At 45.6% G+C, this 25,856-nt stretch overlaps 1 protein-coding gene across 1 annotated transcript in view; it reads right to left on the minus strand.

Moving 5' to 3' along the window:
- Nucleotides 1-25,856, minus strand: part of nfic (nuclear factor I/C) — a 103,080-nt gene that overhangs the window by 19,081 nt on the left and 58,143 nt on the right. Inside the window, exons 5-6 of the mRNA XM_078285446.1 lie at nt 17,779-17,853; nt 1,946-2,020 (exon numbers count right to left, since the gene is read on the minus strand). Of these exons, the coding sequence (XP_078141572.1) occupies nt 1,946-2,020; nt 17,779-17,853 (150 nt within the window). The remainder of the gene's footprint in view (nt 1-1,945; nt 2,021-17,778; nt 17,854-25,856) is intronic.

Genomic DNA, 25,856 nt, shown 5'->3' on the forward strand with positions numbered 1-25,856 from the left:
TACAGCCTTGTATCTGAAAGACTACAGGAACGATGCTTCGAAAACGATGCTTGGAGAAGGGTTGCATCATGGGGTTCGATGGTAAGCTCTGAAGTAATTTTATTTCGTTTTTCTGTTCATTTTCAATGTTACCCAATTAGCACTTGCTTGCTAGCTATCATCAAAAAGATGTAACATTATGAAACAGGGTTGCCACACTCAATTGGACGTCAAATTCACAGGACATAAAATTGGCATGCTTTGGGGTAATAGACCTCGTAAGTCGAATGATGTCAGCCTTGCCCAAATATGGCTCACGGTTCCATAGTGATTTCTCCGTAGGGAAAATGAACATAACATAATCGTCTCTGTCACAGTCTACGTTTAATGCAGGATTTTCAAAGTCGGTCCGTTTTTACCTTTGTATATTTATGTCTCTAATGGCACTGAGTCCGTTGATTTCTGTAACCGTTTTCTAGTTCATGTAGTATTTTTGCTAGCAACAAGCTAAACACTTCAGCGCATATAATTTGCATCACCCGCTGGCAGTGGGCTTCTACTCTGAGTCTATAAGTTGCTTAGCAACCCTCACCGCTTCCACGTTTAGCTAGCTAGCAAAAAATACTTGATTGACTAGAATTGAAGAAACTAACAACAAACAACGATTAACAACAATGATATATATATATACAACTATAATTTAATAGAAATATTTACAGTATAAAACATGGAAATCAAAGATATGCAATCGATTCAGCAAACGTGGCGGTGTAGGTGCTCAGATGAGAGAGAAAGAGAGAGTTGAGAGAGAGGGAGAAGGTCTGCCGGGGGGAGACCTACGCTACCACCACCAGTGGGTGACACAAATTACATGCGCTGAAGTGTTTAACTTGTTGCTTGCAAAAATACTACTTGGACTAGAAAACGGTTATAGAAATCAACGGACCCAGTGCCATTAGAGACATAAATATACAAAGGTAAAAACGGACCGACTTTGAAAATCCTGCATTAAACGTAGACTGTGACAGAGATGATTATGTGAAACCCCATTAATTTTCCCTATGGAGAAATCGCTATGGAACCGTGAGCCATATATGGGCATGTGGGCGTCAGACTTACAAGGTCTATACATGACATTGGTCAAAATTTGGCATCATAGAGGTATCATTTTTTACTCATGAAATCATGGTGAAATCATCCATTTTAAAATCCCTACTATATCAATGCAAATATCTGTCACAGGGTTTTTCTCAGGATATGAAATATTGATCGTAGGAGGTCCAGAGAGCTGAGGCATATTCAAGCACTTTCAAGGCACTTTCAAGGCCATTTTGAAAAACTTTTTAAGGCCTCATTATATTTTTCTAAAATCCACAAACTCTCAAGGACTTTCAAGGCCCATGGGAACCCTGATGAAATGCAATACAAAAGCAGCAAAAAAATACACAATTTGACTGTTCAAAAATTTGTAGCTGCAGACCACTACATAGATGCAATTGGGGCCCCTGGCCCTGCCCATAATCGGTTAGAATAGAGTGATACATCAATCATGTTACTCACAATGTGAACAGTTGGTGTCCGCTAATGTTGCCTATATTTAATTTAAATCTGATGAAAACAAAGAATTGCATTTGACAATATTCTAATGTAGCAACTAATATCGATGATGGGAAACTTATACAATACCAGTGGGTATGACACTGCAGGGAAATGATGGTTATAGCCAACATTATTTGCACCTTTTTCATAACTAAATGAACACCAGGAAAGGCTTATGGCCCAGGATCAGTATCAGCAGTCGTAGGATTAGGGGTTAGGATTAGTTAAGGATAGTATGTACTTCTTGAGACCTAGACCAGGTCAATGTCATTGAAACTGCTGACGTTAGGGTTAGGGTTAGTATTAGTGGTTGCAGTAAAACTTAAAGGTTAGGTGAAGGGTAAGGGTTAAGGTGAGGTGGACTTACTTCTAGAGACCTGGACCAGCTCAGTGACGTTGAAAACTCCTGACGTCACAAAACTCTCCTGGAACTCTGGACCATCTATAGAAACACAGCAGAAGTTTATGTATGGTTTGCCCTACTTGCCCAATTCTGGTGTTGGTATGGTCACTGGTAGGAAATCGTCTCCACACAGGAAGTGACAAATCAAAACATAAGAGTGAAATCCAAAAGAGCTGTCCAGAGAAGGCTGGACTAACCAACGATGGCTTCACTACCTCCAACCCCAGCACACACTAAGAAGACATTTAGTTTGCTGACATCACAGGAATTCTGGGTAATGGGTGCAGTTTTAACACAGAACTTGGTCTATTCCAATAACTATCATCAATGTGCCATTAAGCAAGGCACTGAAGCTTCAAATGCTCCAGTGGAGCTGTTCAGTGGTCAACAGTAGGCTTTACTGGGCAATTCCCAGAAGCCAAAGGTAGAAGACTGTAAGTACCAAAATGTGGTTGTACTGGGCAACCCCTGGTGTGAATGTGTGGAACAGTATGAATGTGAAGCAGGACAATGCTGTAAAAGTTCATGGAGCTCAGTCGACTTCCTCTGGACAAATAAATATTAAACACAGTTTCTGGTTCATTAGGAACCAAAACACTATTGCTTGCGTGGCGGCCATGTTGACGCTCTACTGAAACCCAGCACCTAGGACAGCACCCACCCCCAGCTAGAGACCAGTGGGTTGTGGGTTGGGAGTTGATTAAAGGAAAAATCCACCCTCAGATCTTCTTACACTGTTATTTATCATCATTTTGATATACCCACTTTCCTTCAACCTGCCTCATCTACCTCTACCTGGTCTATTGAGTTTACTATTGATGGAGAAATGGGTATTCCTGTCTCTTCTACAATGGATTTCTCCCTGCATGATCGTTGAATGTAGGCGCATAATGGTGGGTCTAGAAAGAAGCCCTTGCTCTTTGATTCTGAGGGGCTGACACCAAAACCTGATGTTTGTCGTTTACAAATTTAGTGATCTGCTGCTGCCTCCCTTTAAATAGCCAGAGGACGAGTACATGAACCAGAACAGTTCGTAGTTTTGGACAAAGGAATGAGACAACGAACAGGACTGAAAAATCCCACAACTGTCGCACCTCCTCACCTGTGATTCTGTTGAAGTATGCTTAAGTGTATTTAACTGTAGTTCCTACATGGATGGAGAGTTTTGGCAGCTGGAGGGGATGCTCCTGTGCAAGAGGAATTACAAAAATATATGCCCCAGAATGTTTGTTTTTAGTAAAGCTAACGCTAGTTTTTGCATGTGAAATACAATAATGTTTCACATGTTAAACAAACTTTGTTACATGTAACAGCAGGTGACTACATGTGAAAAAAAGATATTATTAATTATTATTATTAAAAGATATAGATTTATATTTTCACATCTTAAGTACAAACTGTCACATGTGATGTTGGAAAATATGAAAACCAACATGTGTCTGAAAAGCACATTTGCTCTGAATTCACATGTATTTTTACATGTGACTTTTTTGTAAGGGATAGATTGTCCATAATAAACACCATGTTCGAACACAAGGAGGCTCATAAGAGTACTTGATACCAGAGCACCTGGTACAATGATCGACAATGAAGTTGTTTCATCATTCCTGAGGACATATGTTCTGGACACTCGGGTGAAGAGAGGGGCTGAGCTGTAAACTGATCACCATCTGGTGGTGAGTTGGATCAGCTGGCGGGGGAGGCTGCTGGATAGGACTGGTAGACACAAATCTGTGGTGAGGGTTTGTTGGGAATGCCTGGTGGAGCACTCTGTACAGAATGATTTCAACTCTCACCTCTGAGCGAGCTTCTCCTTTATGCAGGTGGAGGTTGGGGATATGGAGTCTGAATAGACACTGTTCAAAACACTGTTGTGGAAGCAGCTGCAAGGAGCTCTGACCAGAAGGTGATCGGTGCTTGTCATAGCGGATTCGTCCTGAAATGCTGATGCTCTGGATATTGTTGGCCTGTCATGGTTGACATGTCTCTTCAATGTTGCATGGATTTTAGGAACAGTGCCCTTGGATTGGCAGACATGAGTGGTGGTCCCAATTTTCAAAAAAGGGGACCGGAGGGTGTGTTCCAAATATTGTGGAATAAACACTGCTCAGCCTCCCAAGAAAAGCTTATGTCAAAGTGCTGGAAAGGAAATCTCAAATTCAGTAGGAGCAATGCAGATTCTGTCCTGGTCGCAGAACAGTAGACCAGCTTTTTACCTTCTCAAAGATAATCGAGGGGTCATGGGAATTTTCTAATCCTGTATGCATGTGTTTTGTGGATTTGGAAAAGGCTTATGACCATGTTCCCCCGAGATATCTTGTGGGAAGTGCTGCAGGAATATAGGGTGCCAGGGCTGCTGCTGCGAGCCATTCAGTCCCTGTGCACCTGGAGTGAGAGCTGTGTTCGCATTCTTGGCATTAAGTCAAGCACGTTCAAGGTGGGCATTGGACTCTGACAAGGGTGAGCTAAGGTCTGGAGAGTATCCAGTTCGGTGACATTAGCATGACATCCTTGCTGCTTGCTGATGATGTCATCCTTCTGGCTTCATCTGACTGTGATCTTCGATGTGCACTGGAGTGGTTTGCAGCTGAGTGTGACGCGGTCCGGATGAGGATCAGCATCTTTGAGGCTATGGATCTCTCCACAGGAAGGTGGCCTGCCCCATCCAGGTGAGGAGGGGCAGAGGCCCCAAGTGGAGGAGTTCAGGTATCTCGGGGTCTTATCGGACCGTGGTTGCGAAGAGAGAGCTAAGCCACAAAGCAAAGCTATCGATTTACCTATCAAAATTGTTCCGACCTTCACCTAAACAAGCTATGGATAGTGACTGAAAGAATGAGATCACGGATATAAGCGGCCGAGATAAGGTTCCTCCACAGGGTGGCTGGCCTCACTCTGCGTGATAGGGTGAGGATTTCAGCAATCCAAGAGAACCTTGGTATCGAGCAGCTGCTCCCCTCCACATTGAGAGGGGCCAGTTGAGGTGGCTCAGGCACCTGGTAAGGATGCCTCCCGGGCACCTCCCCCTGGAGGTGTTCTGGGCACAACTGGGAGGAGACCTCAGTGTAGACCCAGGACATGTTGGAGGGACTACACCTCCCAGCTGGCCTGGGAGCACTTGGGGATCACCCAGGAAGAGCTGGAGGAAGTTTCTGGGGAAAAGGACAGCTGAGCTGCTCTGCTCACTCCGCAACCCTGAACTGCATAAGGCACTAGAAAATGGATGGATGGATGGACGTTGTCCTAAAATGCTAATCCCATCTAGACAGGGCTATGTTGTTATGTGGTCCTGAGATAAAAATGACCAATCACCAGATCTCTCCTGGTAATACTGATACCATCCAGAGAGGGGGAAATCTAAGGACAGGGATGTCTGGTCACCCCAAACTAGCATAGTAATGACAAAAGTAATGACAAAGCTCACCTATTGCTCACCAATTGTATATGTATTGTATAGTGTAGCAAGAATGTAGCTAGCTCTTCTGTGTGCCATATCTTAGTTATAGATGTACGATCAATAGATGTAGAGTCTGACAGTCCTGGGTTACAAATCATTACCACTAACTAATCTTAATAGATTAGGTCAGTTTCCAACTTTAGTCTTCTTCAATCCAGCTCCACTCTTAGGTCAACATAGGCGTCCTGCCCTCACCTTATTTATAGGCGCACCTGGAGGCGGCACTGCTGCACTTCACCCCACCACCCACAATGTTTACAAAACAAGCAGAGTGGGGCGATGCAGTGGGGGTGAAGATCCATCAACTGAGGATTGCACTTTATCCCATGAAATGGCATCTTTACTTCCTTCATTTGATGCATTTCCTGTTGAAACATGATGTTGGGGCAGGTCATAATGCAGTGAGGGATCATTCAAAAGTCTAACCCAATGGAATATGAGTCAGGGAGAGAAAGGCAATTTTATTTGATGGGAGGAATGCGGAGGGGCGGGATTGTCCAAAAATCAATGGTTTTATTGGTTAGAAATGTATATTTACGTCTACTAGAGCAGCATGAAGTCACCATGAAAGATACTCTGTTTTCCAGGAAGTAAAAGTAATGGGAGTTCATTTCATGGGGACTTTAATCGTTTGTGGTAATGAGAATGCTTGTTTATTTATTGGATATATATTTATATCAATACTGGCTGATAGTTCTATGGCAAAATGTTTTCTGTTGAAACCAACACCTACAACAACCACAATAACTACAACAAGTGAAGTTTATACGCAAGTTCAATAGATGAGTTTCCCGTTTACAGTCGAGGATGCGTGTGCAGCTCAGGGGCAGAAAAGCCGCTGTGGCTATCGTAGCTATAGCAACTTGGCTGTCATTTTCACACTGATAACAACAAACAAACGGACAGCAATGGCATACCTGGCTAGTTTGTCAGACTCTGATTGCGCAGATTATTTAGAACAACGTGTTTTAAGTACGGGTGAACGACTGCCGGACCTTTATTCAATCCCAGTTGATGAATGGCTAGTAGACATGGGCAAGTGGCCACCCATCCAATGGCCAGACATTGAAAAGCCTAGTGTATACATACAAATCTCTCGATGCTGTAAATTACATAGTATGTGGGCATGTGCAACAAATTAGACATTACATCTCTGGTGAGTTTTGTGTGTTAAGAGCAGAGGTCTTACCCAGCCAGCATCAAAGTATGAAGGCAAAGCCCTATAATGCATGGGTGTACGTGCATACTGAAAAAGGCGACATCCTGACAACAAATTGTACATGTATGGGTAAGTGTCAACCAGGGGGTATACTATGAAGCTAGCTAACGGAGTTAGCTGGATTGCTACTCCAATAGCACCCAGCCGCCCACGGAGCTGGCAGCCACGGTGTTCAGCGCTCCCTTTACTACATAGATTTTTTGTGTAAATTTATTACTTTTTTTTCCAACATGCGCTACAGCTACGATCGGAATACGTTCCTAAACATTAGGGAATTAATGCCAACTGTTTCATCTCCGTCTTTTCTGAGTCCATTGGAGGAAATCCGCGATTGCATACTCCCCGTGGACAACTAGAGAGGCCGTCCGGCCCATGAACAAATAGTGTGGCGCTACAGGGGTCGGCGAGCTGGTGCCCTCCTCAAATGGAGGAAGACAGGACATCGCACACTGCTCCCGGCCATCTGCATGTCAAACGTGCACTTTCTCTGCAATAAAATGGATGAAGTCAATCTACTCTTACGGACCAATAAAGTTTTTCAAAGGAACTCCGCTTTATTCTTCTGCGAAACCTGGCTGCATGACGACATCACCAACACCACTGTGGATTTACCTGGATACCAACTTATCAGAGCTGACCGGGACACAGCGGCATGTGGGAAATCAAAAGGTGGAGGTTTGTGTTTTTACATCAATGACAACTGGTGCTCGGATGCAGTAAAATCATACCAACATTGCTCTCGTATCCTGGAATCAGTTTTTATCAATTGCAAACCATACTACTCCCCGAGAGAATTCTCGTCTGTCATCTTCGCGGATGTTTACATTCCCCCGCAAGCCCCCGTTCGAGAAGCACAAAACTTGCTGGCTGAACAAATTTCCTCCGTGGAAAACACTCGGCCGAACTCGGTAGTTCTTGTTATGGGAGATTTCAACTCGTGTAGTCTCTCACATGAACTGCCGAGCTACAAACAGCTGGTGACGTGCTCCACACGCGACGGTAATATATTGGACCATTTTTATTCCACCATCAAACGTGCATACCGCTCCATTCCCCGTGCACCCCTTGGACACTCAGATCACTGCATAATACAGATGGTCCCTACATACAGACAGCAACTGAAGAGGGCTAAACCATCCAGGACTACAGTAAAGAGATGGACTCCAGAAGCAACAGACATGCTTCAGGACTGCATGGAGTCCACTGACTGGGAGTTTCTGAGAGGCCCTGAGGACAACAACTCATTTGCTGACACTGTATGTTCATATATCAACTTCTGTGAGCAGATCTGTCTCCCAACCAAAACCATCATAAGGTACAATAACCACAAGCCCGGGTTCTCCAAACAGCTCAGAGAACTCAGGCGACACAAAGAACAGGCGTACAGGGAAGGCGATATGGATACATTCAGGCTGGCCAGACAAAACCTCAAGAAGGCCATCAAATCTGCCAAGGAGGAGTACAAAGCTAGGCTGGAGCATGATTCAAGCACCAACGACTCTGCAGCTGTCTGGAACACACTCAATCACAAATTACAAGAAGAAAAGCACTGCTATCTCCCCATCCCCTGGACTGGCTGACGAACTCAACTCTTTTTACACCAGGTTTGAAAGGTCTCCTAATATACACACTGATGGCCCATTGTCTGGGCCACCCTCATCATCTCAAGACCATCAGTTTACCCACACCCCATCTCAGGAATATAATCCAAAGCCATTAGCTGTGGACTGCCTGCCTCACCCTTCCCCCCTCCCTTCCCCCTCTCCCTTCTCTCTCACTTTCACAGAGAAGGATGTCCATAAGCTCTTCACTCGGCTGGATTTAAGGAAAGCCCCAGGACCTGATGGTGTCTCCTCAGCCACACTGAGGCACTGCGCCAGCCAGCTCTCATCAGTGTTCTCATGCATTTTCAATCAGTCCATTTCTGAATGCTGTGTGCCACCTGTGACGACCCGCCCGCTCTGCCGGCTGCTGCTCTGTGTGTCTTGTCTGTCCTGTAGGAGCCTGGTAGGCGGGATCGTCATTGAGGCAGATTGAGTGCACCTGGGCCCGGTGTACTCCTTGGGCTTTAAAAGCCGGCTGACTATCAGTGTCTCTCTCCCTCCTCACTTATGCACACCTTTTGTTCTGTTCTTTTGGTTTGATGTAGTTTGTGTTTGTTTACTCCTTAGTTTTAGTTAATAAATCGTTTTAGCTTTGGCGTATGTCTCCCCTCCTTTGTTACTTCCTTGAGCCGGGTTGTAACATAGGAGGGGAGACATACGTACGGAGTGTTGTTCGTCCCATAGGGCCGACCAACGGTGGGGCGTAACAATATGGGGGCTCGTCCGGGATCCATATGTCTGTAACATATGGGGGCTCGTCCTAAGTTTTTGTACTCCTCTTTTTGCACTCAGACATCCCTCCCCGCACACCTGGTTGACCATGACCTCATCGGCCTAGGTCAGATGAGGCGTTTGTCACCACCACACACACCACCACACCTACGAAGCCGTTACACAGCTGAGGAAGAGGAGCGGCAATGTACGGCAGACCATGCACCCTCATCTCCTGTAAGCCAGGCCTATTACTAACCACCACGATGGGTGATAAGGGACCAATGGGAGACCACCAAAGAGGAAATGAGGCAGGAGATCGAATACCTCCGCCGTCGACAGGACGTCCTGCTGTCAGAAATGCAGAGGATGGGAATGGACTGTGTAGACCATCATCCCAGGTCAAGCCATGAGAGGGAGCAGATGCAATACCATTTCCGGCCATCCACACACCCTGTGCCATCTCCCCGGCAAAGTATGCAGGAGGTACAAGTGGAGCGAACCCCACCTATTCCAGCCCCGCGGACCAAGAGACCAAGCGCTACCCCTGGAAAGGCTACATGCTCAGGCAGTCCTGGCCCAGCGACAGGACCACAGGAGCAAGTAATGGATAGGTCGCCCTACTCCCATCAGGTCGCCTCCCATTCACGTTCGTCCAGGGCTGAGGGCCATAGGCGGGAGCCCCATAGACGGCAAGACTCCATCCACCACCAAGACTGAGGGTGACCTAAGGTGGAACTGGAGTGTGGCTCTCACGTTTCTAGGCTGCTAGCGAAACTCCCACATGATTTGAGATCCAGCTTCCGCCGGTACATCCACCCACACCGGACTCCCAGTCCCACTCTGCTTGATCTGGCAGACTGGCTGGAATATGAGATCCAGGTACAAGAGGATAACACAAGGTTCACTAACACCACACGGAGGGAGGCCCCGGGACCAGTGAAGAGAGTCTAAGCCTGCTGTCCGGACAACCACCGTCCTCGGCACAGAGACAAGGCCCCCAGGTGCACAGGCAAAAGCTCCCACCACTAGGGACAAAGTGAAGATGTACTGTCCCTACTGCAATAACGGGAACCACTCACTCAATAATTGCACCAACTTTAAGCGACTAACTCGGGAGCAGAAGGAAAGCTGGGTTAAGGAGAAGAATGGATGCTGGCGCTGTGGTCGAGACCATCATGTGCAGGAATGCAACCTTAAAATGCGTTGCAAGACCTGCAACAGCCGACACTTAATGGCGCTCCATGAGGTCTCTGAGGGCTTTCCTGAAAGACCAGAGAAAGCCCAGGATCAGACTGAAGCTGCAAATTCTGTCCTGCTTAACACCACCTATGAGATACTGTACATCGACAGGCCTCCAGCAGGTCGTAAGGTCCTCTTAAAGCTCAGTAAGGTCCTGCTGAGGAACAGAGACAGAACTATGGAGACCTTCGCGATCCTAGACGATGGATCAGAATGCACGATCCTCCTCCATGCAGCTGCACAGCAGCTTGGGCTCAAGGGACAACCAGAGGACATAACCCTCCGCACAGTGCGACAGGAACTACAAGTTCTTCATGGGGCGGCAGTCTCCTTCTCCGTCTCTCCCGCAGCAGAGCCTAGGAAGCTGTACGACATCCAGGGCGCATTCACTGCGAAACAGTTGGGCCTGGCCAAGCACACCCACCCTGTTAGTGCTCTGCAACACAGGTTTCGCCACCTCAAGGGATTGCCATTACAGCACATCGTCGAGGTTCAGCCGGTGTTACTCATTGGATCGGACTACCCCCACCTGACAACACCGGTGGAACCGGTCCGACTTGGGCCACCTGGAGGGCCAGCTGCCATTAAGACCCGCCTTGGATGGACCCTGCAGGGCCCCGCGCAGGAGTTGAGGCACAGCTTTATTGAACAGCAGTGCCTTTTTACATCCACTCTCCCCTTATCTGCTGACTTGTATAGTCAGATCGAAAGGCTGTGGCAGATTGACGTGTTACCATGGCGCAGCGAGAAGACCAGCACAAGATCACGTCATGACCAGGAGGCCATGGACCTTCTCGAGGCCAGGACTGTGAGGGTCGAGATGGACAGAGTCCAACGGTATGCAACTATGCTTCAGCTACGCGCGCCTAAGGAAGCTGTGCTCTCACAGTTAAGAGGCATTGAGAAGAGGCTGGCGAAGGCACCTGATCAAGCCCAGGCTTACAAAGCCGAAATCCAGAAGCTGGAGCAGGCCGGCTACGTGGTCAAACTAGCACCTGGTGTTGAGGAGGACACCGCCACCAGCTGGTACATCCCACACCATATGGTGCAACATAACGGCAAGAACCGCATAGTGTTCAATTGCTCATTCCAATTCAGAGGGAATAACCTCAATGAGCTCCTGCTCCCTGGGCCCACACTAAGTCCATCTCTGCTTTCAGTTCTCCTCAGATTCAGAGAGCATTCTATTGGCATCAGCAGTGACATCCGCGGGATGTTTCATCAGGTGAGGCTCCTCCCTGAAGACATGCCGCTGCTAAGATTTCTCTGGAGAGACATGAACGGCGAAGCACCGCCTAGCGTCTACGAGTGGCGTGTCCTCCCGTTCGGCACTACATCTAGTCCCTGCTGTGCGACATTCGCCCTCCAGAAACATGCCAGGGACAACAGCCACCTGGGGGACGCAGTCAGAGAGGCGATTGAAAGGTCCTTTTACGTGGACAACTGCATGGTGAGTTTGACTTCCGAAGAGGAGGCCAAAGCACTCGTGGACCAGCTCCGGAAGCTCCTAGCGGAAGGAGGCTTCGACCTGCGTCAATGGGCAAGCAATGTCCCCTCGGTGATCTGCCATCTTCCCGCCGATGCTAGGTCAGACAGCGCTGAACGCTGGATTGCACAAGAGCAATCAGACGCTCAAGAATCAGCACTTGGGCTTCGCTGGCACTGCCAGTCCGACACTCTGTCGTACAAGTCCCGACCTCTCGACTGTCCTGAGGTCACAATGCGCACCATCTATAAGGTCCTGGCAAGCCAGTATGACCCGCTGGGCTATATCGTTCCCTATACTACTAGGGCCAAGATAATAGTCCAACAGCTCTGGGACAAGAAGAGAGACTGGGATGACCCCCAGCTACCCGAAGTCCTCCTTCAGTCATGGAGAGAGTGGGAGAGGGAACTGCCAGACCTGCAGCACATAGCTCTTCCTAGGTGCTACAGCAGTCGAGAGATGGATTCCCCCACCAGTTCAAGAGATAACCACGTGTTCTGCGATGCATCGGAGCGAGCCTACGGCTCTGTAGCCTATCTCAGAACCGAGAACTCCAGCGGCAAGGTCGAGGTGGCATTCCTCACAGCAAGGTCAAGGGTAGCACCTAGGAAGCAGCAATCAATCCCTCGTCTGGAGTTATGTGCGGCACTTACTGGGGCGCAGTTAGCCAAGGTACTCCTGACAGAACTCTCTCTTCCCATGCGCCAAGTTACCTTCTGGTCCGACTCCACCACGGTCCTCCCATGGCTCCAATCGGACTCGTGTCGGTTTAAGGTGTTTGTCGGCACGAGGGTGGCGGAGATACAAGACCTTACAGACCGTGATTCATGGCGCTACGTGGATACCACAAGCAATCCCGCCGATGACATCACACGTGGGAAAGCTCTTGCCGAGCTAGGTACACAGAGTCGCTGGTACCAGGGCCCATTATTCCTGCAAGGGACTCCCGAGCATTGGCCTAAGAAGCCGATCGATTCACCCACTGAAGGAGATAAGCTCAGAAAAACTACATTCTGCGGCCTTACCGCTACAGCGCCGATCCCAGACACCCCAGAAGCTAGTCAGTTCACCACCTTTGGCAAACTTCTGGAGGCTACTGCGCTCTCTATTCACGGGGCGGCAGAGGGAAGCCCTTCAGCCAATGACTTCAAGGAGGCAGAGATATCCCTTCTCCAGCGAGCACAGCAGGACTGTTTTACCACTGATGTGACACAACTGAGAGCAGGGAAAACTGTACCCCGCAGCAGCCGCCTGGTCACTCTCGCCCCTGAGTTTGATGATACCACCCAGTTGATCCGTGTGGGAGTTCGCCTGCAGCACAGCAATCTGCTGGATCAGGATGCTACGCACCCAATCGTGCTTGAACCCCAGCACTGGATCACCAAGTTGATCATCAAAGAGTTCGACGAGAGATTATTCCACCCAGGCCCAGAGCGAGTATTCGCCGAAGTCCGCCGAAAGTATTGGGTCATCCGTGGCAGAGAGGCCATCCGACGTCATCAGAGGGAGTGCACCGACTGTCGGAAATGACGTGGAACCCCTCAGATTCCCAAGATGGCTGACCTGCCCCCTGCTAGACTGCGCCTCCACAAGCCTGCATTTTACTCCACCGGAGTAGACTGTTTCGGCCCCTATGAGGTTAAAATTGGTCGCCGGAGCGAAAAGAGATGGGGTATTCTCTTTAAATGTATGACGACGCGTGCAGTCCACATTGATCTCCTCTGCCGCATAGATGCTGACTCCTACCTGATGGCAGTCAGACGTTTTGTGGCTCGGCGAGGAAAACCATTCGAGTTGTTGTCCGACCAGGGGACAAACTTCAGGGGAGGAGAAAGAGAGCTGAAGGAAGCCTTCACAGCTTTCCAACCAGAAGTTCAGGCCCAACTCGCTAGCCAGCAAATCCAGTTTGCCTTCAATCCCCCAAGTGCGCCACACTTCGGTGGTTGTTGGGAGAGGGAGATCCGCTCCCTCAAGCAAGCTCTGCGAGTAACACTGGGAGCTCAATCAGTGACAGAAGAGGTCCTGAGGACGGTCCTCATCGAGATTGAGGGAATCCTCAATTCGAAACCTCTGGGTTACATCTCCTCAGACATTGCTGACCCGGACCCGGTAACCCCAAATGCTCTTCTGATGGGGCGGCCAGACGCGTCACTCCCACAGGTCGTCTATCCTGAGTCAGACCTGTTGAGTTGGCGTAGATGGAGACACAGTCAGTTGCTGGCGGACCATTTCTGGAAGCACTTTCTGAAATACTACCTGCCTGGTCTCCAAGCACGTCAGAAATGGCAAGCAGAAGCACCAGATCTCCAGGTCGGCACCACGGTCATGATCGTAGACCCACAGTTACCCCGAGCACTCTGGCCTGTGGGACGAGTCTCTCAAGTCCTCCCTGGATCAGATGACAGAGTCAGGACGGTGGAAGTACAAGTTGGAGACCGGACCTACGTGCGTCCGGTGGCCCAGATCATTCGCCTTCCTGCACTGCCTGATTAGAATCTCCCTCTTTAAGGGCTGGGCCCCTTGATTAGAGGACCTTTGTAGTGTTGTGCAAATTTCCATAAGAAATCTGGGGGCGGCTGTTAAAAAGGCCAACCTTTCTCATTCTATCTTTCATTTACGTTTATCAGTTTCCTATTGGTTATCACAGCTGTCAGTCAACTACCATGGTTATCCAATCACGTTATGTACACCTAGCAGTTTGTCCCGTCCACTACCGTAACTTTCCATCTTGGGCATAGACTCACGGAGGACGTAGATGTTATTCGTTCGGGTGCTGGAAATATCCCAAAGTGTTGTGCGTGCATAAAAACTGTGAGTGTTTCAATTCTTGCCAGGGGCAACGTGGCTCCAACCCGCCGGGTGACATTAAATGTATAATTTTGTCTTTGCTTGTGTTACAGGAGTTCCCGGTGGGACCCTGTTTTTATGGAGGAGGGTGTGACGACCCTCCCACTCTGCCGGCTGCTGCTGTGTGTCTTGTCTGTCCTGTAGGAGCCTGGTAGGCGGGATTGTCATTGAGGCTGATTGAGTGCACCTGGGCCCGGTGTACTCCTTGGGCTTTAAAAGCCGGCTGACCATCAGTGTCTCTCTCCCTCCTCACTTATGCACACCTTTTGTTCTGTTCTTTTGGTTTGATGTAGTTTGTGTTTGTTTACTCCTTAGTTTTAGTTAATAAATCATTGTTTTAGCTTTTACTTTGGCGTATGTCTCCCCTCCTTTGTTGAGCCGGGTTGTAACATACCTTGTTTCAAAGCAGCCACCATCGTCCCAGTTCCAAAGGACAGAATTACGTGCCTGAATGACTACAGACCTGTTGCTCTGACATCTGTAGTCATGAAGTGCTTCGAAAGACTCATCCTGTCCTTCCTGAAACCAATCACAGACCCCCTTCTGGACCCTCTGCAGTTTGCCTACAGAGCTAACCGCTCTGTGGACAATGCTGTTAACCTCAGCCTCCACTATATACTACAGCACCTGGACACGCCTAGCACCTATGTCAGGGCTCTGCTTGTGGACTTCAGTTCAGCCTTTAACACTATCCTCCCCGACCGTCTGCATACCAAGCTGCTACAGCTGCAGGTACCCTGCCCCATCTGCGAGTGGATTACGGACTTCCTGACCAACAGGAAGCAACAGGTACGGCTTGGCACCCACCTGTCTGCTCCCCTCACCACCAGCACTGGAGCCCCACAGGGTAGTGTTCTCTCTCCATATCTGTACTCTCTGTACACCAATGACTGCACCTCCAGCCACCCCTCCATCAAGCTGGTCAAGTTTGCTGATGACACCACGGTCCTAGGCCTCATCAAGGACAATGATGAGTTGGCCTACAGGAACACTGTGTCACAGCTGGCAGCATGGTGTACAGAAAACAACCTGGAGCTCAATGTCAACAAGACGGCGGAGATGGTCATGGACTTCCAGAAACACCCGCCCTCACATCCCCCATTACTTATCAATAATGCAGCTGCAAAGGTGGTGGAGTCTGTTAAGTTTCTGGGCACCACCATCACCAGCAACCTGAAATGGGAGACACACTCATCTAATATCATCAAGCGAGCTCACCAGAGGATGTTCTTCCTCAGACTGCTCCGGAAGATGAACATCTCCTCGAAAGTCCGCACCAAGTTCTACAGAGCCACCATCGAGAGTGTTCTCACCTTCTCCATCACTGTGTGGTACCCCACATCCTCTGCCCACACCAAACACAGACTGGAACGCATCGTGCAAACAGCGAGCCGGCTCACAGGCCAGGAACAGGTGCCTGTGAGTGTTCTGCATGAAGCTAGAGCCAGGAAGCGGGCTAGTAGGATAGTGGCGGACCCATCACACCCGGCTCACTGCCTCATCAGAAAACTTCCATCCGGCCGCAGGTTCTGCAGGTTCCCTAAGGCCATCACTCTCCTCAACAACCCATCCTAGCTCCCACCTCATCCCCCGACCGCTCACCACGTATCGTTGCATAACATAATAAAAAACATCAATAAGTATGTGTGTATATATATATACACACATACATACACACTTATTGATGTTTTTTATTATGTTTCTCCTTTTACTTTCACTTTACATAATCTTAGTGTGCTCTTCTTGTTTTATTCTGCTATTTTCGTGTTTTACTGCGCTGTATCACCTAGTCAACTTCCTGTGTACATTGTACATTTGGCAAATAAAGAGATTCTGATTCTGAAGCCAATTGCAAAATTTTTATGTGGAGAAATCTCTGAAAATAAATTACAGAAATGAATTCCTGCCTGTGTTTTAATGGGCACATCATTATAACAGTGTTTGACTAGTTATAACCAGCTTCCTAATATGCCAGATAAGACTAGGGATTTGGTTTTGTAAGTGAAAGGATGCAGTAACAGACTCTCCCCTTGTCTTACATGGGCTGGGATCTACTAATGGTTTGTATGGTTTTTCAAATCGCATTGCAGGGGTGCGACACTGCCTTGATGAACACAATGCAGCTTAAACATTTGTGCGTAATAATTGTTACGACAGTGGAAAGGTGTGTGCGGCTTCTCCAGCTATATTTAACCGTAACTTCACAAGGTCTCCATCCCTCCCACACCTGACATCTGCGTCTCCTGCACTTGCTCATCCAAGGGAGTTAAGGCTCTTCTTCAGAGGGGCCACAACCATATGCAGATGCTTTATTTGTTGCAAGCGTTTTGGTTCACCTCACCTCATACCAGCGCTTTTTACCTCCGCTAAATCGTGCTTCTGTTGCCCATCTGCATTCACTTTATTTGTTATGTCGCTTCAGAGTGACATTTTACGCGCTGGTAAAACATCTCTTCTCTGCAACACAGAGCTCTTTTGGGGTGTCTCTGCCACCAACACTTCCAACTCCACTGGAGAGAAATCTGTGCTCCTTTTGCCCATCATTACGTTGCCACAAATGGGCTATTGTGTGCATTGTTTAGCCCTTATATTTGCGCAGTCGCAATTCTAATTAATTATCTGCGCCTCCACTCATTTGTGTGCCCTACTTTAGTAAATACCTTGTGCTGGCGGTACAAATTTCACACGCAATTGCTTTTGCGCTGCGCCTGGAATTGTGACATGTTAGTAGATCCGGGATCCCCAGAAACCATATTGATGTCTCTGCATCCAGAGAAGATCACCCCATCATGGAAAAACTAGAGTTGGTGTTCATCCTCCACCCCTTTCTCCACCATTATATAATAGACTGTTTGTTTGGCAGTGAGCATCGCCTGAGCTTCCACACTTTTTACCAACAGGACACATGTCCATCACAAATGACACAGTCCCACTCCAGTAACAAATATGTCAACTGTAATGGCTTATAAATACCACTTCAAGGAAAGTATTACAGATTATTTTTTGTCAAATAAAATGTCCAGGTAAATTCAAGGTTGTTGGAATTTTTTTTTTAATTCCAGCTATATTAACCATATATTAACAACCAAATTTTGGATTTAGTATGTTTTTTTTCTGCAAGTAGGGTTGTGTGGATTGACATTTTTTGTACTTTCATAATGTTTCCCATAAAGTGGCAATTATGAGCTAAGGCAAACGCTGGCGTGTGTGTGTGTGTGTTATCCTTTATCTTACCCATGGTGGCGGTTCGACTGTCCTCCTGATCAGAACCCACTCCTGTACGACTGGGACTGCTGGTCTGCTCTGCTTCTGGAGAGAGAGAGAGAGAGAGAGAGACAGATAAACAGACAGAGAGACAGAGACATAGAGAGACAGAGAGAGAGAGACAGAGGAAGAGAAATGTCATAATTTTAGCATATAGATACAAACAGGTGGGGCGAGACAAAGAAAACCCAGAACAACACACCAGTGTTGTGACACCACAGATTGTCAGATTGTCTGTGAACCTAAACTGAACATGTGTTTGCTAGCTGGTTTGTTAGCCAAGTCGTCTTTTACATATTTTGCTGTCTTCGCTGTCAACAGGCTGTAAAAATCATGAGAATTATTTTTGTAATATAACTTACTTTATAAATACTAACATTAATAAAGAGAGACTTGTAGCTGTGCGCCACAATTATCTGGATGGCCCATGTTTATCAATAGGACATTATCTAGTAGTTAGTTGAAAAAACTTACAAAACCTTACTTATTGCCCCTTTAAATATAACATGGTACTTTGAAAGATTACTTTCTCTTTCACATCACTAACTAAATGCTCAAAATTGTAAACACTACTGTAACCCACTGGACTTAACTCAACTCAGAAACCTGATCTGATTACCATCAGTTACCTTGGGTTACACTTACATCACTTAGGACAAAAAAATTTGTAATTGTAATACTGTGATCGTTACTGTTGCTAAGTTGTTTCTGTTGTTTCTGAGGAAGATGTGTGTTTATAGAGGTAATTTTTTTGGACTTGTGTTTTTTGGCAGGAGTTTTATGTGCAGAGGAGTGAACTGCTGGCAGACAGTCCTGTTTTCTTACATAGTCTCTCTGTCTCTCTGTCAAGACTGACCCATAGAAAGAGAGACACTGACAGACTGAGAGACAGAGAGAGAGAATGAGAGAGATATTCAGATGGAGAGGTTTGTCTGTTGAGTAAACATTCTGCTGTAGTAATACTTTGCTACATTTTCAAATAAACGTCCATTTTGCTACTCTCTATCACTGATTGCTATAACACAATAGTAATTCAACCTACAGCCAGTTCATGAAAGCTTTAACATTTGCTGTTCTAAACACCCGGTGTCTGGTAGGTCTTTCCTGGGAAAATCCTCTGGTGCACAGGAAGTGATGCATCTTACATTTCTGGTTTGTTTGTAATACATCATCAACAGAAAATCCAAGGAAAAAAATGTCACAGCACTGGCCACAATATTTTATTGAAATCACCACAGCAATGAGAGACAAAATAAAAAAACACCACAGCAATGACTGCTTAGCACCAAAAATGGAGACAAAATAAAAAAGCACCACACCACTGACTGCTTAGCACAAAAGATGGAGACAAAATAAAAACAAAAACACCACAGTAATGACTGCTTAGCACCAAAGATGGAGACGAAGTAAAAGCAAGATGGGAGTGTATGGGTGAATATTGCAATATTGTTTTTCATTAGTTGTGCTTATCTTATTATATACATTAGGTTTTATCTAAAGTTACTACCAGTAGAATTTGAAACTTGATAAGTTTGGTGAACCCTTGAGTCCCTTAGTGGTAGTATTTTATTTCACTTTCGCAAAAACGATTTGTCACTGGAATTTATTAAGTTCGCCCAATGCTAACAAAACGCTGACGTTCGCTCAACCAGTGTTTGTATCACAATGTATGTTTGTAACTGCAGTGGCTAATTTATCTGTAAAAAATATTTTTGCTGATGAATATTTCAGTTACAACTAGACTGAGCTAGCAAAGCAGTTTTGCCTAACAGATATGGAATTTATTAAGTTTGGGCGATGCTAACAAAACAACGTGTAGGGATGGGAATTGATAAGATTTTATTGATACCAATGCCATTATCGATTCTGCTTATCGGTCCGGTTCTTTATCGATTCCCTTATCGATTCCCGATCAATATTCTGTGTGGAAAAAATAAGTAGGCCTACACAGGTTTTCAGCGTCAACGCAGCTGTTTTATTATCTCGAGTCTGAACACAGTGTAGAATGTCTGCCTAATAACATTTGAACATGTTAAAATAAATTACAATGCTCCTTTTCTTAAAATTATATAACTTGGAAAACAAATAAGATCTTTAGATGGTTACCCTAAGATGTTTCAACATATTGCTGGTGTTTCCACCCTTAAGGCTGCGTTCACACATAGCGTTTTTTCCCCAACCACCAGCGCCCTTTTCTCATTAAAAGCAATGGGAAGCGGCCGCAAGGCGCACAAAAGGCAGCCGCTCCCAAAAAGCGCTGCAGCGGCGTTTTTTCCGTCAGAGCGGAGCGCTTTCAAAAGTTGAGAAATGTTCAACTTTTCAGAAAAGCGCCAGGTGACGTGAACCGCTTTTTCCCAGCCGACCAATCGCGATGACAGAGACGCTGGCCGTTTCCCATAGCAACAACAAATATGGAGAAAGTGAAAGTGCCGGTGGAGAAATTGGACGTTGTAATAAGTGAATTTCCGTTACCGCAACAGCGATCATAAAGGCAGTATGGATTATACTGGACATGTATTGGAAATATCTGGTAAGCCTTTGCTTGTTGCACAACACTGTTCTGTCTGTTAGAAGTGCTAACCAGCTGGTTAGTGAGCTGCAGCTGCTCAGCTAACGTCAGTTGACGTTGCCGTGATCCGCTTCTTATTTCTCCTCACAAAAAGCACTCCAGGCAGCGCTTTTTCCACATCAAAAAACGCTATGTGTGAACACAGAAATTATAATTTTACAGACGTTACAAGTAGCACTGTTGTCATCTTTCTTCGTGAAATGAAGCCACGCTTTGGACCGTTTCTTCCTCTCGGCCATGACTCCTTGTTTCCAGCAACGTAGATGCAGAGTTTGACGTCATGACACATGAGTTTTTGCAATGCGCATGCGCAACTGTCAGAAAAACATGCCGGCATCGATAAAAGGAATTGATAACCTCGGAGGCATACGATTCCGATGGATCAGACAATTTGGACCCGGTTCTCAACTGGAACCGGTTCTCTATTCCCATCCCTAACAACGTGTCTAACAGGCTAAAATGATGCTGAAAGACAGCTGACCTACTGAATCATAGCAATATAGTGGAGTGGATCTGTTCTTCTTGACAATACATTGGCCATCTACAGTTGATGCTGCACATGTAGCTATAGGTGCCATGGGACTGGACAGCATCTATACTTGTCTGTGTATTTGATTCCATACAAACAAGCAGAGCAATTCAAAGTGAGTCCTCTTTCTGTTTTGGTTGAGGCTCTATCTTTGTGCCATAAGTAGGGCTGGGTATCGTTTAAAAAATTATGATACCAGTACCAATACCAGTACCCTTAAAGTGATACCGATACCAATAGAGTACTTCATTTGATACCATTTTTTTTACGTTTTGGTGGCATCTCGGCACGCTGAACTGCCAACTCCGTCACATACACCGCACTCGACCACAGACTGTATGGGTTGTAGCTGCTGCGGTAGTGGGCCAATCACACATCGCATTAAATCGAAGAACGCTTGCGGTGATTGGCTGCGAGCAAAACCATACAAATAGTCATTTTTTTCTAGATCTGTGTACAAAAAGTATCGAATGCAGGTATTGTTTGACTGGAGAAGTTTCGATACTACTTGGTACTGGGTTATTTCGATCGATACCTTAAAGGTATCGAGTACCGATACGCAGCCCTAGCCATAAGTCAATCCTTAAAGCTGCACTAAGCGATTTTATGACCACTAGAGGGTGACAGAAACCGCAATACATTTGTAAATAAACCACAGCAAAGCTGCTGGACTACGGAAGCCCCTAATGCCTGTTTTTGGCTAACTAAATTTAACTAAATTAAATACTTGACAATTTAATGGTACTTCATTACATCTAATTATTTTCTGATTATATTTTTTTATTTTGAACTATAACACAAATCAGTCAGTGCAAAATAAAAATCACAGCATCCCCAAAATATGACAAATCAGTCAATCAATTGCCTAATTAAATGATATCGCCTGACCTATAAAAGTTGTTGCTGACATCATGGTTAGCATGGCATTTGTACAGACATTTCTCCCATTTACACAGGACTAACAGGCCTATACTTAGTCCATATACAGATTAATCATGCTAACTGTATATTTAACTTCTATTCAGCAGGTTTTGCATATTGCCACACTATTATCAAATGTTCCGTCTTTCTTGTAAAATCCAAAGTAAGACCAATGTTGTGATTTGTAAGTGTTTGGTGCGCTGTATATTTCCTCACGGTCAGTGGACATCCTTGCTAAAACAAAGGCAAGAGGAACACGCACAGAAGGAGAGGGCAGAGAGCGAGGAGTGGGGGGGCACATGACCTGTGTGTGAGCCTTCACTCACAGGAGGACCGACAGGCAGAGAGAGAGAGAAGCAGGTAGCTTTGGAGAAAACATGAGAGAAAGACACAATGCAAACGGCAAATTATTACACGTGTCATATGGGGCTTTACGGATACACTGATATAATGAATCGTATTAGCCACGATTCCCTCTCAACTTTTGCCTAATGCAAGCCGTCTGAATCGATGTAGCCATATCTTAAACATTAAGCCCGACGCATCTGTTAAAATTTGTGAATCGTCATACCCCTAATACCTGTAATACTTGGACCCGCAGAGAATATTGACTCAGCTGTCGGTTGAAAAAGCGAGCTGCGTCGCTAGGTCTCTTGCTGCTAACAATGAGTCCAAATAGGGTATGTCAAAATATCTTCAAAAAAGCCGTTTGTAGGCTCCCCAGGGGAGTTGACAGTAAACTAGCCCCAAAGATCTTTGTCCAACTCACCGTTATCGAGAACTTCATTTAGCGACGCCTTCCAAATGCCTGCTCCTTGGCGGCTCAAACTTACATTGAGTGTACTTGAGCTTAGTATCATGTCCACGCCACCATAAAAGTTCCAATTAAGTCTTCCGTTTTCACAAATTGCAGCTTTTGGGAGCTGAGAGCTACAGCTAATGCTATCACGCTGATGACGCCGACCCTTCAGACTAAAGGTTCCTCAGCAATATACCAAACCTGTGAGGTTAAATAGCATGTTTTAGACAAAGTATAAACTTTTCTGTCATCCAGAAGTCACTTCTTAACCTACACAGTATTGTGTGTACCTGTTCTCTCTCACAGGTTTTGGTATATTGCTGAGCCTAATACTAGCTACTACTAAGCCCAATGTAAGCCTCAATGTAAGTTTGAGCCACCAAGGAGCAGGCGTTTGGAAGGCGTCGCTAAATGAAGTTCTCGATAACGGTGAGTTGGATAAAGATCTTTGGCATGCTAGTAATGGTATAGCCATCTAGCGTCCCTTTGGGGGTAAGAGTAAACATGGCACAATTCTGCCATCAAGCACACTTTGACTAATCAGGACTAATGCAGACAATCACAGAACAATTTTTCTCTACCTCTGTATAGACTGCTGTGGGGTGAAAATGCATTACTGGCCGCGTGATCTAGTTTCATGGACTGTCAGGTCAGACTGTAAACAATTGCACATGGTGCCAGGTAGAGTTTGGGAGAAGACTATCCACTGAGTGGAAATGAAAATTTCCGGGCTGTGTATACAAATATGTCAGTTGGACACCATATGTGACGCGTTCTATCATTTTCAGTCGGAAGTCGTAACGGCGTATTTGTGGATAAACGTGATTTTATGAGAAAAGATCGATTTTTGGCTGTTTTGGGGTTTCATCAGATTTTAATAAAATAAAGCCTTGGCTTTCATTCTGTGTAAAGATTATTGTGAAATTCAAATGCTAAATATAGTTTTGAAGCTCATAAAGGTAGGGTGACAAGCAGAACTACTAGCTTAGTTTGTCAACAAAGCTCGCATTCCTCATGTTGCCAGGTTTGCGGTTTTTAATGTACTTGGAAATGTTATAAATGCTGTAGGACTTAAAACGCTGTTTATTAAGTTTGTCAGGGTTGTATTGTGGAGTTTTGTTATTGGTTTGTTATTTTGGACTAGTTTCATTGATCATTGGGCTGTTAATGGGTTGGGTTTAATTGGCACTGGGAGGGTTTTGTCGCTAAGAACCTGGCAACACTTCTCCCCGTCCCTCTCTCCCTTACTATGTGTCCCTTAAAATTATGAATGAACATCTGCTTAGTAACAGGTTGACCATCGTTCACTTTATTGTCTAATCAAAATTACTGTTTCATCCGCGGGAAAATGATTTCTTTATTTGAATAAATGTCTCAGAATTGACTTCAAACTTTGAGGCCCTTTTTCTCAAAAACATAGTTTGGAAACAGTCAAGACATCAAGGGGTGCATCTCACTCAATCTTTGGAGTACAAATATAATTTTGATATCACCAGAAAGCTTAAATTCTCCTCTTTCCAACAGTGTATTAAACTCAAAATGCTTTGAGGGGTCAATGTGACTGGAAATGATAGAGCAGGTCACATATTGCTTTCACAGACTGGCTTCTTTGGAGATATTTTGACATACCCTATTTGGACTCATTGTTAGCAGCAAGAGGCCTAGCAACGGAGCTTGCCGCGTCAACCGACAGCTGAATTAGGAGTCAAGATTCTTTCAGATTTAATTTATTTAGCCTTTTACAGGAATTTGCTTTGTATTTAAGAGCATTGAGTCAGACATTTACAGACGTTCCACAATAGATAACATTTAAGACATCAAGGAACACACATAAACTGCAAAACAGGAATGACATTGTAACATTTCAACATACAGGTAAGCTAGGTGCTGCAGCAGGTTAGGGTCATGATTATGGAATTTACAGTCCTGTTTGTTTTTGCTGCAGGCATTTTGAAGCGCTGTCCAGATGGCATTAAGGTGTATTCAGTGTACAGGATATGGGTGACATCGCTGGTAATGCATCTGGCTAGGTCCAGTGTGAATTTGTCACTTAGAGTGGTGATGGTTGTGAATTTGGTAGTGGCAATTTTGTTTGACATGGTGATAATTTTATTGAGTTTGCTTTTGTTTTGAACTGACATAGATCCTCCCCAGGCTGCAATGCAGAATGTCAGGACACTTTGTATAAAGCTTTTATAAAACAGGGCAAGCAGTGTCTTACCAACATTATAAGATCTGAGCTTCCGCCTTTGCTGTGCCTTGCCAGATATGCTATCCGTGTTGCTGTTCTCAGCTGGTGGTCAATGATTGTCCCCAGGTATTTGTACTCTGGCACAATCTCAATGTCTGCTCCATGTATTGATAATGAGAGAGGTTCTGGTTTGTTTTTCCTGAAGTCAATTTGCATCTCCTAAGTTTTTTTGGTGTTAGGTAGCAGTGAGCTGTTGGTGCACCAGTCAGCAAATCGTGTCACTTCATTATTGTATTCCTTTTCGCTGGTGCTGTCTGTCAAAAGCCCAACGAGGGCAACGTCGTCTGCAAATTTGACCAGTGTACATCTGGAGTTGTGGCTTATACAATTGTTTGTGTACAGAATGAACAGCATGGGGGAAAGTACACATCCTTGTGGCACACCAGTGCTCACAGTAAGTACAGATGAAGTAGCGTCTTTCAGTTTAACATATTGGGGCCTTGCAGTCAAGAAGTCAAAGATCCACTGGGTTAGAGATGGGTTCAGTCCCATACGTAGAAGCTTTTCAATGAGAACAGTGGCCTGGATAATATTGAAGGCAGACGAGAAGTCAGCAAATAAAATCCGAGCATGAGATATGGCAGTTTCAAGGTGTTTGTAAATTGTGTTGAGAACTGTAATAATAGCATCCTCAACCCGTCTTTGAGCTCTATAGGCAAACTGATGGGGATCAAGTTGGGCCAATAGCTCCTGCTGAAGAACTTTAAGAACCAGGCGCTCAAAGCATTTCATTGCAATGGATGTTAAAGCTACTGGCCTTAAGTTATTCAATTCTGATGGATGGGGTTTTCTGGCACAAGGATGATCTCAGATAGTCTCCATAGTTTAGGAACGTTTAGCAGCGGTGGTTTGTTTGAAGCCTTGTAGGCTTTATGTTGCCATAGCAAAGATCGATTGCCTTATTTCCTCATGTAGCATATTTCACATATTGTTAATAATTTGGCAGACACTGTTTCAAAGTGCATCTGTTGAAATCGCC

Source organism: Centroberyx gerrardi, chromosome 9, assembly GCF_048128805.1.
Source record: "Centroberyx gerrardi isolate f3 chromosome 9, fCenGer3.hap1.cur.20231027, whole genome shotgun sequence".
In the NCBI taxonomy this organism is placed as follows: Eukaryota; Metazoa; Chordata; class Actinopteri; order Beryciformes; family Berycidae; genus Centroberyx; species Centroberyx gerrardi.